The sequence below is a fragment of the Lygodium microphyllum genome, chromosome 1 (genome assembly GCF_053477565.2).
Source record: "Lygodium microphyllum isolate KBCC chromosome 1, Lygodium_microphyllum_v1.1.10, whole genome shotgun sequence".
In the NCBI taxonomy this organism is placed as follows: Eukaryota; Viridiplantae; Streptophyta; class Polypodiopsida; order Schizaeales; family Lygodiaceae; genus Lygodium; species Lygodium microphyllum.
Genome location: NC_141135.1, coordinates 11,426,309 through 11,439,189, shown reverse-complemented (window position 1 = coordinate 11,439,189; position 12,881 = coordinate 11,426,309). Strand labels below are relative to the sequence as shown.

General features: G+C 41.6%; 1 protein-coding gene across 1 annotated transcript in view; it reads right to left on the bottom strand.

Annotated features, from left to right (window-relative positions):
* Positions 1–610: 610 nt before the first annotated feature.
* Positions 611–12,881, bottom strand: part of LOC148040843 (thiosulfate sulfurtransferase 16, chloroplastic-like) — a 28,571-nt gene continuing 16,300 nt past the window's right edge. Inside the window, exons 3-6 of the mRNA XM_087669650.1 lie at positions 1,676–1,749; positions 1,410–1,480; positions 1,250–1,303; positions 611–1,068 (exon numbers count right to left, since the gene is read on the bottom strand). Of these exons, the coding sequence (XP_087525776.1) occupies positions 988–1,068; positions 1,250–1,303; positions 1,410–1,480; positions 1,676–1,749 (280 nt within the window). The 3' untranslated portion in view covers positions 611–987. The remainder of the gene's footprint in view (positions 1,069–1,249; positions 1,304–1,409; positions 1,481–1,675; positions 1,750–12,881) is intronic.

The window sequence follows — 12,881 nt, the reverse complement described above, 5'->3', positions numbered from 1 at the left end:
GACTCTGGAGGGTTCACACATGACAAAAACACTTAATCCATCTTTCAGAATGCAGCACTGTCTAGACTCTCAACTTGCATGCACTTCTTAATTTACAACCCCAACATGGGCAGATACTCACGCAGCTTTAATACTAGTATGCCATCAGTCACCTCTACCTCTTCTACAAGTACATTATCAATGGGCTTGTTCTATATAAACAGAAGTGTGACTCCAGGTGAAGAACTTTGCTTAATACATAGCCAATGTCCCACATTATTTAATTGGTGGGAAAACAACTACTGTGAATTCACAGTACAAACCTTCACAAAAGCTTGAATTGCATTTCAATGTCACATCCATAGGGAGACAAAAACACTATCCAACACACACACACGCACACACAGAGATTACCTGTAGTCCTAGAGTACTTGCTGCAGTACATACACTGCTCTTTGTGCTCACAAAGTTTCAATGTAATCAGAGTGTGCAATCAGCATAGTCAACACACAAATGTACTGACAAGAATTTCTCCAGCTTTTGATTCACTTCGGGTTTGCTACTTCTATTCAATATAAACATTGACTAGCTTTTCAAGGTTTGCATACATCAGGAATCCAACAGCTTAACAAATGTAAAATCATAATAATGCTTTTCTTCCAAAATTACTTGTGCTCCACAAGAGAGTAGTTGGAGATCATCATGAATTCCCCTTGAATACATGATAGCTTCAATATCATTCTGAGGTGCTGCACTGTGTTAAACTGACGTACAGCAATTTCCTCAAATAAGCTTTCTTATGAACATTATCTTCATGATCTCATACCTCTTTTGAATGATGACATAGACTTGGAAATATTCTAACACATCAGATGCTTCTGTTTTCTAATTAGGTGCCATAGAATAAAGAGCACCTCTACTACCATCTCTTTTCTGTACAATGAAGGTCAATGCCACATCAGCATGCACCTTCTGGCTGGGGATGGTAATCCCACAATGTTGTGTCATTCATACACGAGCTTTCGTTGGTTTTCCACTTTGCACCCATGCAGCATAACCACCTACCATGTCAGTTACTCCTGTGAAGCCCTGGTGAAGGAAGCAGAAGTATCCAAAAACATCATCATGAATAATAGAGACGATGTCCTTGCATCAATAGCAATCCATGGATTTACTTTTTAAGTTAAACCATTACTTAAATTCTGTTCATAAGAGAATTGTTTTGACTGAAAATGAAAATATAATGCCAACATATGAGTAAGGCGACTACCGCAGTAACCAACTCTGCAGCTGCCATTTGTGACCGCTTTCCCATTTGGCAACCCTGTCACCAGCATGTCATAAGAATAAACCTAATGGTTGACTGATATGCAAACAAAGACAGCTAGATGATTTAGCCTTTAGTTAGGTAGGCAATATGGCATACTCACCACAACAACTTCATCGTCCTTACCAAACCGTTTTTTGACATCTTCAATGAAATTGAGGTTTTTTGTCATACCTGAAAAAGAAGATCGTATAAGAATTAAGACTCCTGCGCTTTTTCCATGTTCATTCATCCACAATAATTCTCCACTGTTAGTTGAAAGGTGTAAGTTCACCAAGCAACCAAACTTGCTAGTAAAAGTCATCACCAAAAGATATCACAAAAGCATAATCTATCCAGTTTCAAAGCTTCAAACCATTGGCAATTTACCTGATCCAACTTTATACATGTATGGAACATTGATTGCACCTTCAATGTGACCAGCTGCAAACTCTTCAGCAGTCCTGAATAAGAAGTCAGCAGCATGCAGAGTTAAAAAAACTGCCTCATTCTCGAAAATAGAAGTTATGAACAAGACATAATTTTGAAATACAAATGTACAACTGTAGATGATCTACTAATTGAACATTACAGGTCCTTCCTGCATGGCAAGTGAGAAATGGGCTAGAGAGAAATACAGTAATAGTTGAACAAGGATACACTTGAGGATGAGAATAACCAAAATGGTTAATCCATATGCACAGTGAATCAATTTAGAAAATGAAGTACTGGCAGAATAAAGTCGAAACTACTCAGCTCACAAGTGACAAAACTAGGTATGAAGGGCTCAACGTCCACTTCCCACCCCACAAATAGTATATCCATGTATCTCTTGGATCAAGCCCAAAAGTAGTACTCTGATTGAGAAATCCTCCACTGAAACTTTCAGCTTCCAAACAAACTGTGCCCTTTGCAATTGATCCAAAACAATATCAATCTTAGGCATATGAAATTTATTCTTCTACTATTTATCTTATTTAGTGCCCTATTATCGACAGAAAGTCACATAGAGAACATAACCATGGAGAGAAAAGGAGAAGAGAGAGGACAGCAAGAAAAGAGGAGAAATCTGCACTGAATCTGAAATCAATGCTGAATACAATGACGGACAAATCAATCCTTGGACAAAAAACCCAAAGCATCCATGAGGGCACCAAATCAGGCTGGAAAATGATGACAGCACTATAGAGATGGTGACAATGACAGAGAGAGTGACGGTGACGGTGACGGTGACGGTGACAAAGACAAAGATGTGAAAATACGGGATCTAGAGCATGGCAGCTATGGTGGCTCATAGACATAGACTAGATTCATGTAGACACTGACATGACAAAGACCAAGAGACTTGACTCAAGAACAAAGCACAAGCAGCAAGTACACTTACTGAAGAACAAACTGACAATGACATTGCATTCATCTCATATGAAAATGACAAGTACAATGATAAATAGAGTTGGGTAGGTGACAGTCTTTCTCTCTATGCCTACGGGATTCCTGCAGCCTGCATGTCCTCAGCCCATCTGCTCTCACAAAGAGGTAGCATGGATGTGATTGCAAATCTCAACACCCCTCCTCAATCACAACCAGAAGTACAAAGTGTGTAGAGGCTTTAGTGAAAGCAACACCTGCAAAGTGTGGGCACACCATAAACATGGCAAAACACCAAAGGTTGTCACAGAGAAAGCTGAGTGTGGGTACCACAAACATACTGGACATCCAAAGGCTGTAACAAGGGCCTCACAAAGTGTACAGAGATTGTAGTACAAGGCTACATGAGGAGTTTACAAGCTTATGATAGAGGCATTTGGGCTTTAGACATTACAAGGCTAAAACAGTCTATCAGAGTAGGCATAAAAGGATTGATGAGGCTTGTCCTTCTCCTGGTGGTCTTCTTCTTCTTCCTTTGCTCCATGGTCTTTTTCTTCTTTAACTGCAATAAGATAGGCCTTTTGGGACCCCTTTTTAGCGCGGTAGAACTTCTCGATGTGTCCGGTCCTTTAGCAAAAATCACAAAAAATCCGGTCCTTCTTGCCTTTGTACCTGTTGCTAACATATAACACTTGTTCATCTCTAGAGGTGCTTGGTTCTTCCTTGCTGAAACCTCCTCTAACAGTGATACCTGGATATCAACAAGCTTAGGGTCTAACATATTGATTAAGGTTTTTGATATATTATTATATTCAAGAGGCAAATTTTTAAGCAGAACACCAATACAAACATCTTCTTCCATTTTAATGTTGATTCTTGCAAGTTGGGTTAAAAGTCCTTCCATGTAATTTAGATGTGTGGCAAGTGGTGTGCTGGACTTCATGTCAAGCCTGAAAAATTCAATCAAAAGACCATACTTTGATGACTTAGATTGTGCACCAAACAAGGTGTCCGGTCTCTTCCATGTATCATGTGACAATTATCCACATGGTGGATGTAGCTGTTGTCTAGCTCCAGTTTGATAATGGTCTTAGCCTTAACATCAAACTTTTTCCAAGTGATTGCAAGATCCGCCTCACAAGGCTTCTTTTCTTTACCACTTGTGATGGCCCAAAGGCTCTTCTTCATTAGGATAAGCTTGATGCAAGTCTACTAGAAACCCAACCCCCTTAAAGCAAACTGTCAAAGAGTCCTTGCCCATGTTGAAGTTACAAGAACAGCAGCAAATCAGCTCCAAAATTCTCAAATTTCAGCAACAAAAGAAATTATCTTGAGTGTGCTAACAAGCACAAGTGCCCAAAAAGCACTAAGTAACTAGTATCAATGAGCCAAATGGTTGGAAAATCTTCAATAGGCCTTCAAGAACTTCAAGGATCTTCAATGTTGTATTCCCCTCCTTGATTTGATGCTAGAGTAGCCCAAAAAATCTTAGATCTAATGTAAGCCAAAGCTAACAGAAGTGACAAGAGTCATTGGATAAGTGTTAAGAGACACTATGCTTGAATCTTCTTGAAATGCTTCCAAATCTGCCAAGAACTCCCCTCCTCAATGATTTGATGTGAGAGTATGTGCTGGAACTTCAGTATTCAGTCACATCAGAGTAGCAGTCAACTGATTTAAGTATCAGGAGAGAGAAAATGAAGTAAAGGACAAGCTTGGAGTTGAGAATGGCTATACAGTCTTTTAGGGTTTAGCAAGCCCGACTGTATTTTCAGCTATTGCAGCGCGTACACGAAGTATTACAAGGAGATTCTTTGTGAGGAGTAAGCTTACTCCATGGGCTCCAAATGCCCTATGCAAGTCGTCAAGATTGCTTACTCCATGGGCTCCAAATGCCCTATGCAAGTCGTCAAGATTGCGCTGCACACAAGAGCTGCCAGCTGTATGACAGAAACACATACAGATCTGAACGACTGACAATTTACAAAATGTTGAAGCTACAAGTCACCAATGTTTAGGGATTGAGGTGTTGAGATGAAGCCCTCTAATGTGTAGAGCTATCCCTTAGAAGAAAGCGTGTGAAGTTAAGGCCTATATCAAGAGATTTGAGAGCTCCATCAGAGGTAGGTATTGTGTGGCTATGCCTGCCATGGAAGGTTGATGAAGATAGAGTTGAGAAATGAGGTCATTAGTTAGCCTTGAGTCGGGCAATGATGGAGGAGAGCTGAGAGAGCAAAGAGAGGACTTGAGACATGCTAAGCCATGCTCAGTTGCGCTCTGATACCATGTGAAAACACGGGATCTAGAGTATGGCAGCTATGGTGGCTCATAGACATAGACTAGATTCATGTAGACACTAGCATGACAAAGACCAAGAGACTTGACTCAGGAACAAAGAACAAGCAGCAAGTACACTATACTGAGGAAAAAACTAACAATGACATTACATTCATCTCATATGAAAATGACAAGCAAGTACAATGTTAAATAGAGTTGGGTAGATGACAGTCTTTCCCTCTATGCCTATGGGATTCCTGCAGCCTGTATGTCCTTAGCCCATCTGCTCTTACAAAGAGGCAGCATGGATGTGATTGCAAATCTCAACAAGAGACGGTGATGGAAGATAGAGATGGAATGTGTGTTGGGATATAAAGGCCTGGTAACCTTCATGTGTAGTACACGCACATTGTACATGTGAACGCACCCTACGTGCCCCAAGTATAAATACATTTTATTTTTTGTGTACCAACAATGTGTTGGTACACTCTTATCGTCTCGTACTTTCACTCTGCTCACACGCTCAAGCCGTCACACTCACTCATTCACTCCTACTCGAGCTGCGTCCCTATCGCTTCCAACAACTGGTATCAAAGCACAAGGTGTTGCATGCTTCCCGAGACCAAGGCGCAGCTCACAGCTTGTGGAGGCAACTCGAGGCAGAAGGCCAGAGGGGTCCAACTGACTAGGCGCCAGAGAAACCAAGCAACAGCGGCCAACGGGCAGTGGCAGGTCAATGGCTTGGAATCGACAGGCAATCGTGTGCAGGATAGTCGGGCGGCAGGCGACTAGGTATTAGAGTGGAGGACCAGTCGGTCACGACCAACAGACGTGAATGAGGAGACGAGTGTTAGTCGTGGGCTGGCGACGAGCAAGCGACCACAGGCGAGCAACGACCAGGCGGGCAGACGACCCAGTGATAGGTGTTGCGTCAGTCCTGATGTGACGGGACCGCAGATCAACAAAACCCCTCCCGTCGTTTTTTTTAAATCAGAAATTCGTTTTTTTAAACCCCTTTTATTCTCTTACTCTAACGGTGTTCACGCGTGGAAGTACAATTTCAAAATCTGCGCAAATCTAGCCAAAAAATTTAGGGCTTTTCCCAAATTTGATCTCATCTAGGCCTCACAGTGACATTCGTGCAGAAATTGCTAGCATTGCGAGTGGTGACCTCAATTAATTTGGGGATTTTGCCAAATTTGTTGGATTTTCGCTCTTCTGGGCAAATTTTCCTAACATTGGATCCCAAAATTTTGGGGCTTTTCATGTATTAGCAAAGTTTTGCTCAGCTGGTCAAATTGGCTGACATTTATGCAATTTTGGACTTGAAATTTTGGGGATTTGTGCAAAATTTGGTAAATTTCTACATTTTTACCCGTTTGTTGGCTAGTTAATGTACAAACAGCAAAGATTTACTTCTGATTGAGAAAGAACAACAATGCATTTTGCTGGTTCAGCTTGTGCTTTTGCAGATTAGTACATTTACTATTGTATTCATGATAAAATGGCTGCAACTTCTTCCAGTTCAAACATCAAGAGTTTGATGGAGATCAAACGGTTTGATGGTCATGGCTTTGACCTTTGGAAAGACCGTATGCAGGGTATTTTGTTCCTAAAGGATTGTGAGGATGCTTTGCAAGAGGATAAACCCGCACTAATGTCTGATGCAGATTGGGCCAGAGTGAATAAAAGGTTTTGGCTTACATAAAGATAGGTGTCACTGATGACATTCTGCCAGACATTAAGGGTTTAGACACAAGTTATGTAATATGGGAGAAGCTGAAAACTACTTATGAGATCACCACACATGTTAATCAGGTGCATTTAATGCACAAGTTGGTGAATATGCGACTGGATGAGTAGCCTGCAGCAGCTGAGTACTTGAGTGCATTTACACAGATTCTAAATCAGCTCAAAGATGCAAACTTGGACTTTGATGATAAGTTCAGGGCAATCTTTTTTATCATAACACTGCCGGACCCATGGAAAACCTTGGTGGTTTCACTCGGCAATAACCCCAATCTCTCATATGATAGGGTGAGGGGTTCTATCTTGAATGAAGAAATTAGATGTATGTCTAGTGGAGAAGGCAGCAACTCAGCTTATAATGTAAGAGGCAAGGCTGAAAAGAAAAATGCAAATGCAAGGCAGAGAAACAAGAGAAAGAGGAAAGGAAAGGATAAGAGTGACATAACCTTGAAAATAACCATGCTTGCAGCATTAATGGGATTGGCACCGTACACTTGTCTTTAGACAATGGTCAAGAGCTTGTGTTGAAAGATTTCAGATATGTGTCTGGCATTAAAAGGAGTTTACTATCTGTTAGTCAGCTTGACTTGCATGGCTACACCACACTATTTGGTGGTGGTTTGTAGAAAGTGAAAAAGGATTCCATGTTGATTGCAAAAGGAACCAAGAAGGGCACATTGTATTGTTTGCACTGTAAAGCTTTGAATGGCAAGTTTCTCGTAGTTGCTGAAATTTGCAGCCACTTGGAGTTATGGCATAAGATATTAGGCCATATGAGCCAAAAAGGACTTGATGTCCTTACCTCGCTGAAGAGGGTTGATGGAAAAGGCTCTAAACTTGATTTTTGTAATGAGTGTCAGTTTGGAAAGCAAATAAAAAATTCCTTTTACTCTAGTGTCTCTCGTAAGTCCAATGTCTTGGACTTAGTGCATTCTGATGTATGTAGTATGCCCGTGAAATCATTGGGTGGTGCTGCATAATTTGTCTCCTTTATTGATGATTGTTTCAAGAAGATTTGGGTGTACTTGCTGAAAAAGAAAAGTGAAGTGTTGGCTGTTTTTAAAACTTTCCATGCATTTGTGACTACTCAGATAGGTAGAAAGCTGAAATGCTTGAGAACTGATAATGGGGGTGAGTTCACATCGACTAAATTCAAGTCATTTCGTGGCTTACATAGTATTAAGAGGGAGCTTACAGCCCCTTACAGCCCTTATTCAAATAGGGTAGCTGAAAGATGTAACAGGACTTTATGTGAAAGAGTGCGGTGCATACTGTCCACTACTAATCTCCCTCGTGCATTTTGGGGAGAGACTCTCAAAACCACGGTTCACATTTGCAACAGCTCTCCCAACCGGTCCTTAAATAATAGCATCCCTGAGGAGATTTGGTCTGGCAAATCAGCCTCATATGACCATTTACGCATATTTGGTTGTGATGCTTTCGTGCATATTAGGAATGAGCTGAGGAATAAACTTAAACCAAAATCCACCAAAGGCATTTTCATGGGCTATGGTGATGAGGGTGAATTTGACTACACAGTGTGGTTACCTCAATCCAAGAAAATTATTCGTAGCCGTAATGTTGTGTTCAATGGGGCAAAATTGTTGAAAGCCACTTTAGCCTCTAATGAAGATCTAAAAAAGGTGAAGTTTCAGAGTTTGCAGCCACCTGTTACTTCAGAAAATGAGCCTCATGGTGCTGTACCATAGGCTGAAACTGATGATCAGCTGGTTATTTTTTAGCAAGATGATGATGGACAGCAAATAGAAGCACAAGGAAGTCATGGACAGCAAGATAGGCTTGCTGATTATGAAAATGCAGGTGCTGGAAATGAAAATGAAGGTGTTGTACAGCATGCTGAAAATGGTTTACAGCAGCAAATGAATGCTGAAAATAATATACCTCCACATGTAGATCCAATTCCTGAAAATGTTGATCATTGGGTACGCAGGTCTACACGCGTAAAAAGGCAACCACATATGTGATGCTTACAGATGAGGGTGAGCCTCTTACATACAAAGAGGCCAAGTCATGTGAGTTCAGCAATAAGTGGGAGCTAGCTATGCAGGAAGAGATTAAATCTCTATATACAAATGATACTTGGGATCTTGTGTCATTGCCAAAGGGAAGGAAGCCACTTCCAAACAAATGGGTGTACAAATTCAAGACAGTTGATGGGAAACCCAAGTACAAGGCAATGCTAGTTGCCAAAGGTTATGCACAAAGGGAAGGGATTGACTTCCAAGAGGTCTTCTCTCCTGTTGTGAAGATTACCACTTTACGTGTGCTTTTTGCTCTTACTGCTGTTTTGGATTTAAGAGCTCTATCAAATGGATGTAAAAACAGCTTTCTTGCAAGGAACATTGATGAGAAAATCTACATGAAACAGCCCGAGGGCTTTGTAGTTCCTGGAAAAGAGCAGATGGTGTATAAGCTAAAACGCAGCCTGTATGGGCTGAAGCAAGCACCACAGCAGTGGTACAAAAAGTTTGATACTTTTATGCTATCTCATGAGTTTACACGCAGCTATGTAAATCATTGCTTGTACATGAAAAAGGATACAGATGGCAGCCCCATCATACTTGTTTTGTATGTGGATGATATGTTACTAGCTGGGAAAAGAAAGACTAGCTTGGATGCTCTCAAAAATCAGCTGAAATCAACTTTCTCCATGAAAGATTTGGGGAATGCAGAGCATATTTTAGGCATGAGGATTCGTAGAGATGGAATGCAAAAATTGTTGTTTTTATCTCAAGAAAAGTACATTGAAAAGGTATTGGACAGATTTAACATGGCTGAAGCTAAGCCTTTTGGGGTACCCTTACCTCCTTATCTCAAGCTTAGCAAAGCCAACAGTCCGAGAGATGACATGAAAGCAAATGCTATGAAGGGAGTTCCTTATGCATCAGCTTGTGGCTCTCTTATATATGCTATGGTTGCTACTCGTCCAGACATTGCTCATGCAGTGGGAGTTGTTAGCAGGTTTCTGTCAAATCCTGGCAAAGCACATTGGGAGGTTGTCAAGTGTATTCTTCGATACCTTAAGGGTACACAAAGAAAAAGTATTTGCTATGGGCAGGGTGCACTTAGTTTGCAGGGTTATTGTGATGCAAACATGGCAGGTGACTTGGACACTCGTAGGTCTACCAGCGGGTATGTCTTTACAGTTGTTGGTGGGGCTGTTTCTTGGTGTTCCAGGTTGCAGAACATTGTTGCATTGAGTACCACTGAAGCTGGATACATATCAGCTACTGAAGCTTCTAAGGAAGCTATATGGTTGAGCAGACTTGCAGATGATCTCGGCATGTCTATGGGTGCTGCAGTTTTGGGATGTGATAGCCAAAGTGTTGTGTATCTGGCTAAGAATGCCATGTATCATTCACGCACAAAGCATATAGATATGCGATATCACTTCATCAGACTGATTCTGGAAGATGGCCAAGTCACATTGACCAAGATTAAAACACAAGATAACCCTACAGATGTTCTCACTAAAAGTCTAAGCAAAGCTCAGCACGAGCATTGCATTCGACTAGTGGGAGTTGGTTAGCTAGAGGTTCATATCGGACCTTTAAGTGGAAGGTTGTTGGGATATAAAGGCCCAATAACCTCCGTGTATAGTACACACACATTGTACATGTGAACGCACCCTTTACGTGCCCCGAGTATAAATACATTTTATTCTTTGTGTACCAACACATTGTTGGTACACTCTTATCGTCTCGTACTTTCACTCTACTCACACTCTCAAGCCGTCACACTCATTCACTCCTGCTCGAGCTGCGTCCCTATCGCTTCCAACAGTGTGCAGCCAGCAGTCCTCACAAATGCCAAAGAAGAATGGCCAAGTCTGAATGTGCACCTGCAAGAGGAAGAAGAGAATGATCTGCCTCAAGTGGAGGGTTGGGCAAAAGGCCTTAAAGCTGGCCAACCAGCAGCCTGGGGCCTAAAAAAATGCAGTCATCAAGTTAAAAAACCAGCCCAAATAATGCACAAAAAGCTGCTGCCCTGCCCCAAACGCACACATACTAACTACTTGCCACTACAAAGGCTTAGAATTGGTTGCATACACAATGTTAACACCCCTAAACCAACTAAAAAAGAAATGCCCTAGAAAGAGCTACCTCTACTGCCAAAACACATGACACATTGTTAGAGCTGCTAATGTCCTTGTTTGACTCAGGTTGAGGCTCACAAGCAAGGGATGACTATGCATGACAAACATGACTGCTAACACTCCCTCTTAGATCCTAGATGTGGCTGAAAGCCGAAGAAGATGCGAATCCGAGGGTGACAAGAAGAATGCCAATGCTGATGAAGTCTGTCAATGTAGAGCGCTAATAAAGAAGCTCCTTAGAATCCTGGGAACCCTTGTCTAAAACATGAGGAGCCAAGGAATCCATGGCTACATCACCAGTATCGTCCCTCTAAAAGGGATGGGAGGTACGAGAGAACCACCAGAGGAGAGGGTGGAGGATGAGATGGAACTGGTGGGAGAGATGGTGCACAAGCAAGAACAGGTGCAATAATAGAAAATTGCCTTGGAGGACCCTTTTGCAGAGAAGGGTAATGGAATCCATATAGCCCACTCTCCTACCAGCCTGTCGCTAAAATAGCTCCCAAAGAACAATCCTCAACGTAAATAGCTTGCTTTGTGAAGACAACCCAAGTGCCAAGTCTAGTAAGGCCATATACAGAGAGGAGTGGAAAGCCGGAGTATGGAACATGCAAAAAATGGAGCTTGATAAACGAGCTAGTAATAACGGTAAAGTGCCAACACCACTAATAGGCACCAAAAACATGTCAGCAACAATGACCACACCCTCAAATGAACAAGGATCATGTAGCAAATCTCCTCGTGGAGTCATATGACACAAAGCACCACTGTCAATAAGCCAAGGCCTCTCGAAAGACGAGGCATCCACTGAAGAAGGCTACTCCAACACATGGATATGAAGGAACATAGACTCATACGTAACAACTAGTGTAAAGGTAGAGAAAGACTAAGAGGATTTAGCTCCATACTTTACTCTCGGAAGAAGGTAAGGATACTTCACTGTCAATAAGCCAAGGCCTCTCGAAAGACGAGGCATCCACTGAAGAAGGCTACTCCAACACATGGATATGAAGGAACATAGACTCATACGTAACAACTAGTGTAAAGGTAGAGAAAGACTAAGAGGATTTAGCTCCATACTTTACTCTCGGAAGAAGGTAAGGATACTTCTTCCAACATTTCTCCTTGATATGTGTCCCCTTCTCTAAATTGGTGTCACAGCATGAAAAACTCTCCTATTTCTCATTCTTGTGCTTAGCCTTTGAATTCTCCTTCTTCTCCCCCCCTCCAATACTTGCTATGAAAGCCTTCGTGGAGCTCAATCCATTGGCTCTACCTCTCTGAGAGTAGATTGAGACGCTTACTATGCTTGACAGATGATTCAGAAGATGACGACGAAAACCAGAAGAAAAACAATCCTAATCTGTGAGCACGAGTGATTCCTTTTTCCTCCCAACCTCGCCTAGATAAGTGCTGGCAACTCTCTCCCCGTTTCCTCTGCCAGCCGTCCACTTTAGGTGAGTCCTACTATTCTTGGACTCTCTTACTCTCTAGGCTCCCCTTAACCCCGTTCGGGCGCCCAAGAGCCCGAACGGTCATCCTCGTGCGTATTCCCCTAGATTTACCTTAATGTCACATTAAATGTCACTTTAATGTCACATTCAATATTTGTGACCTTAACATTACATTAAATATCACTTTTAATGTCACATTTCCTTCCCCTTAAGAATCGGTTTCGTCCTCGAAAACGATACTTGGAAGGTCTGACTGTAAATCGGGAAACCTTTTCTTTAAAGTACTTACTCGCTCCCATGTTGAGCTTTCTTTTGAACAATCTTTCCACTTAACCAAACATTCTTGATAAATAGTATTCCTTGTTCGTCTATTACGAACATTTAATATTCTTTTTGGTTCATGTGGATTAGATTGGTCATTGAACAGCTCCTCAATGTCATTATTTAAGATTAGATTATCCAAATCACCCAGCTTCTTCCTTAATTTACTTACATGAAAAACTGGATGTATTTTACTACCAACAAGTAGTTGGCAGGTAGTTGGAGCTTGTAAGCCAATTCTCCCACCTTTTTAAGTATTATGAAAGGACCACAATACCTTGGTGAAAGCTTTGGACATTGTCCCTTTTTC